The sequence below is a fragment of the Tupaia chinensis genome, unplaced genomic scaffold (assembly GCF_000334495.1).
Source record: "Tupaia chinensis unplaced genomic scaffold, TupChi_1.0 Scaffold000159_1, whole genome shotgun sequence".
Lineage (NCBI taxonomy): Eukaryota > Metazoa > Chordata > Mammalia > Scandentia > Tupaiidae > Tupaia > Tupaia belangeri.
Window position 1 is genome coordinate 724,675 of NW_006159630.1, and position 5,234 is coordinate 729,908.

Sequence of the window (5,234 nt, forward strand, 5' to 3'; positions counted from 1 at the left end):
GGGGCGGGCGGGCGTGGGGTGGGGGGGGGTGGGGCCCCACAGCCGCTCGCCCACAGGTGTGTGACGGGAAGGTGTCTGTGCATGTCATCGAGGGTGACCACCGCACGCTGCTGGAGGGCAGCGGCCTGGAGTCCATCGTCGGCATCATCCACAGCTCCCTGGCCGAGCCCCGCGTCAGCGTGCGGGAGGGCTAGGCCCGCCCACCGGGTTGCTCCTGGCGGGCAGGGTCCTGCTGGTGGGACCCCATTTGCAGCCCCGCACGCGCCACCCCGGCGACAGCTAGAAGCGGGACTGGCGGGCCTGTCCATCGGCGCCCCCCCCCCGGCACTCGGCAGAGCCAGGCTCGGAGACCCCCTGGTCTGTGAAGAGCCGGCACCGAGCCAGTGGGGCCTCTCCAGCGCTGGGCTCGCCCGACTCGCTTGAAGCCGCGTATTTATTGCGTCGCTGGGACAGACGCCCTCGGCCACCCCGTGAAGACACCCTGCAGGAGCCACGTCAGGTCCCCGCCAGGCCTGCAGGGAGGCAGGCCTGGGAGCGTGTCCCCAGAGGGGTGGAGCTGCTGCAGCCCCGCCGGTGCCTGTGATGCGGGCCCGCCCTGCGGACGCACCGGCCCCACTGTCCACTGTCCGTGTGTTTCAAGAGACGATTTGAATCGCTGCTTGGACCTGACTGTCAGCGTGGGAAGGACCAGCCTGGACCTGCGTGGTCTTACACCACCTTGTCCGATCCTGCTCTCGACACCCTGTCCCCAGCCCACGATTAAACCACACACCCTCTGCCCCCGGCTCCTTCCTTTCCTTCCCTGGGCGCTTGCTGGGTCCCCGACTCCTGGGGCTGCAGGGATGTCCTGAACCACCCTGTCCTGGCCCCACTGCCCGACCCAGGTGTGAGTACTGCAGAGAGGGGTGTGGGTGGCCCAGGCCAGTAAGACTAGGGACCGTGGGGTGGTTTGGAGGACTGGCTCATGGGTGTCACTGGGCAGGCTGGTGGGGGAGGCTTTAGTGACTGGATGATCCCCCGTACTGGTATCCTCCAGGTGGCAAGACCACTGACTGCCCATCCCTCCAGATGGGCAAGGGGTGAGGCCGAAAAGGAGCAGGTGGCAGGGCTCAGCTCCCAGGGTGCAGGGAGGGGCATGACCTGAGGGACTCCCGTTCATGGTACAGCTGGGGCTGAGGGGTGGGGCACACCCACCCGAGTATCAGCACCCAGGGACACCAGGTGGCAGGATGGGGCCCTGGCTGTGGAGGGTCACTGCTGCAGGCTCCCAGGCAGCCGGTAGAGGGCGCGGGGGGCTGAGTCAGCGCTCAGGTGCCAGCCGGCCAGGGCCAAGGGAAATTCTTAGGAAGGCAGGGCTCCTGCTCTCGCGTTGCTCTTGGATTAGGGCAGAGGTTCATGGGGCCAGCCGGCGCGGTGGTGTGCACGAAGGGCCCCCTCGGGTGCTTTCTCACTTCGTCCCTGTGTCTCCCTGTGACAAGCGCAGGTGCCCTTAGAAAAGTAAGGGGCCGGCAGGTGGCGTGGTTACGGGCACTGGACTAACATGGTCGGCTGCAGTTGGAGTCCTGGACCCGGCGGCTTTCTCTCTCTCACTGTCCTCTGATCAAACTAAACTAAATTTAAAAAAAGAAAAAAGACAAAATGGAAGTCCATGAAGGGGGTCAGCACAGGCCAGACACCCCCTCCGAAAAAAGACAAAACACACACAAGCTGTGAAGACTGGAAGCGGATGAGGAACGGTGAACCAAGAGCTGGGAATGAGGCAGAGGGCCCAAGGCCTGCCTTCTGCCCGGCGTGTTTCCGGCTGGGCACAAGGCCAGGCCAGGGAGCCCAGTGAGTTCCTGATTGAGAGGTGGAGCTGGGGGCCTGGAAAGGCGAAGGCCACCCTGAGACTGGACGACCACGTTAGCCCAGCAGGCGCTGCCCCAGGGGCGCATAGCACTCCATGTGGAGGGCATGACACAGGGCCGAGTCTCAGTCATGGGGACAGGCAGCCTGAGGCTAGCTAGCTAGTTACTAGTTAGCTGTTGTAGTTACTCTGGCTCCACCTTAAAACCAGCAAAAAGATCTTAGAAACAAGACCCCCAAAAGATCAAATTATTCAGGTAAAACGATCTTTCACAATGGATCAAAAATTAGAAACATGAAGAGAATAAGGCTGACCCATGGGGGGGGATCAATCAAGCAAAACTGACCCAAAATTGATGGAGGCATTCCGAGGACGTTCGAGTCATTATAACTACTCGTGTTCAGGAAGATTAAAATGCGCACAGCATGATAGAAAAAAATTTTCCCGAGGTTTTTGCTGTAGGGCACAGAGCGTTCCCCAGAAAGCAAGAAATCATCCCCCGGGAGATGGCCACAATCCCTTCTCCATTCTCCTCTCGGGATCTTGGGCATGCATGCACACACATGTGCCTGGCATGAGTTTAAGCCACCGGGTCCGGGCCTCGAACCGCAGTTGACCACATGGGAGTCCAGGACATAGCCATTACGCCCACTGCTGGTCCCAAGAACAACAGAAATTAAAGGGTAGATAAAAACGAAAGCCCTGGGGACAAAATGACTACATGTGACATGGACTGGGTGGGACTTGGGACAGGTCAGCCATCACGGAGGAGAGGCTTAGTGGCTGCTTTGCAGACGCTGTGATGGAGACCGCCCAGGCCGCGGCCACGGAGGACACAGATCCTGGCAGGGGTGGGTGTCCGGGAGGGGCAGGTCAGTCAGGCGATCTGCTACGCGTGTCATCAGAGCCCTCGAAAGGAAGGACAGAGGGCCCAGGGACACACTGAGACATCGTTCACACCTGCAGAGCCAAGGGACAGGACCCTAAGCACGAGAGACATGGAGGAAGCCACCGGGCCTCAGAGGCCACGCAACTGGGACACCCAGCTCCGTGGGCAGGGACCACAAGGAGGCGTAATCTCAGGTCCGACCTAATGTCCAGCAGAGGGCGTGCACCAGCAACTCAGGCTGAGGCAAGGGCGTCCACGGTGTGAGAACGACACGGCAAGTGTGACCAGCAGAGGGCGTAATCCCACGGTTTGAGTCCCAGACCCGGAGGCTTAAAACTCACCCCCAGCACATGTGCATGCGTGCCCAGGATCCTGAGTGGAGAATGGAGGAGAAGGGACTGCAGCGTGACCATCCCCCCGGGGGGGTGATATCTCACTGCCTCTATGGTGAGCACATGTGCTCTAAAGCAAACATCTCTCTTAAAAAACAAAGGAAAGGAGGGGTCAGCAGGTGGTGTGGTGGTTAAGGGTGCTGAACTCCCAAAGAGCTCAACCACAGTTCAAGTCCCAGACCTGGTGGCTTGCTTTCTCATTTTTCTTCTCTCTCTCTCTCACTCTGCCCCTCTCTGGTCAAATAAAACTAAATAAGTAAATAAAATAATTCTTAATATAAAAAGAAAAGAAAAAGAAGACATTAAGACCCTGTCTTGTATTTTAATGATCAGAGAGTAACATCCATGCACCAGACAGTGACGGTGGGAGAGGGGAGCTGCTAAGGGGTGTGGTCACGCCGCCTCCCATAGCTATCTCTCCATCCTGTCAGGATTTGGGGTGCACGCGCACACCGGCTGTTCTTCAATTCACCAGGACCAGGATTCAAACCGCAGTCGGCCATGCGGGATCTGGCTCCCTTAACCACAAGGCCATGGGACCGTGCTGGTTCTCATGGGCTGGTCCCAGCACGTCAAAGAGGAGGCAGCCGGATGTTCCCGTACAGGTGGACAACCAAGTGGTGCTATGGGGTCTTAGAAGAGCCATGACACATCCTTTTTAAAGAGATTTTTGCTATGGAATGTGTGCTCGCCAGAGAGAGATAGCAGAAAATCACCCCCCAGAGGGGATGGCCACACCACAATCCCGTCTCCGTTCTCCTCTCGGAATCTTGGGCACACACGTACACGTGCACACACGCCCAGTGTGAGTTTTAAGCTGCCAGGTCTGAGACTTGAACCATGGTCAACTACATAGGAGTACAGTGACGTAACCATTACGCCATCTGCTAGTCCCTATGACACATTTTTGCATAGAAAAATATTTCATGACTTTTCCAATGACCCAATATTTGGCTGCACAAAGAAATGAAGCTCGGTTGGGACCAGCAGTTGGCGGAATGGCTATGTTGCTGGACTTCCATGTAGCCAACCACGTTCAAGTCCCAGACCCAGTGGCTTAAGCTCACGCCAGGGTGCGTGCGTGCCCAAGATCCCGAGGAGAATGGAGAAGGGATTGTGGCATGGCCATCCCCCCTGGGGAGTGATTTCTCACTTTCTGTCTCTCTATCTCTTTCTGGAGAGTGGATGCGTCTATAGCAAAAACCTCTCCAAGAGAGAGAGAGAGAAACAGCAAATCCCAATTGCATGTTGTTCAAAAGTCAGTTATAGGGGCCAGCAGGTGGCATGGTGGTTAAAGATGCTGGATTCCCCACATGGCTGGCTACGGTTCGAGTCCTGGACCTGGTAGCTGGCTTTCTCCCTTCACCTTTCTTTCTGTCTCTCTCTGGTCAAATTAAAAAAAAAAAAAAAGGAATTAAATAAATAAATAAATCTTTTTTTAAAAGTCAGTTTTAAAGAGGTCAGTCTAGGGCCAGCAGGTGGCGTGGTGGTTAATTCGAATACCAGATCCATGGTCTGACTACCATGCCAGGTTGTGTGCGTGCCCAAGTCCCAAGGAGAAAGGAGGAGAAAGAACTGCCACACGGCCATCCCCTCAGGATGATTTTCCTGTCTCTCGGTCAAGTACATATGCCCTATAACAATAAAAAAGAAAGAAAGAAAGAAAGAAAGAAAGAAAGAAAGAAAGAAAGAAAGAAAGAAAGAAAGAAAGAAAGAAAAGAGAAAAAAAGAAAGAAAGAAAGATAAAGAAAAAGACAATCAGTTGAAAGTAAAAAGCAAAGAAACTTCATGCAAACAGAATGACAAGGCGGACCTAACGGTACTGCTAGTGGAGAAAAGGAGCCCTCGAGTGGGAGAGATTGCACAGGATCGGAAGGGGCATGATAACGTGGCCGATGCTGAGAAGAGAAAGAGAGGGAGTGCCCATCGCGGTTTGATGTCGCTCGTCCCCACGGACGGTATCTTTAGGGGAAACTGAGTTAGGGAACGGGGCTGCATTCCGGGCGCGAGCACAGCGCGGGCCGGCAGGACCCGGACGCCCGCGCACCTGCTGCGAGCTGCCGCAAACCGCGGCTTCCCCTCCGCTGGGGGGGCGCAGGACGGGGGG

At 56.4% G+C, this 5,234-nt stretch overlaps 1 protein-coding gene across 1 annotated transcript in view; it reads left to right on the forward strand.

Annotated features, from left to right (window-relative positions):
* Positions 1-320, forward strand: part of FASN (fatty acid synthase) — a 16,356-nt gene extending 16,036 nt beyond the window's left edge. The window contains 1 exon segment of the mRNA XM_014586718.2: positions 57-320. Within this exon segment, the coding sequence (XP_014442204.2) occupies positions 57-194 (138 nt within the window). The 3' untranslated portion in view covers positions 195-320.
* The last annotated feature ends 4,914 nt before the right edge of the window (positions 321-5,234 follow it).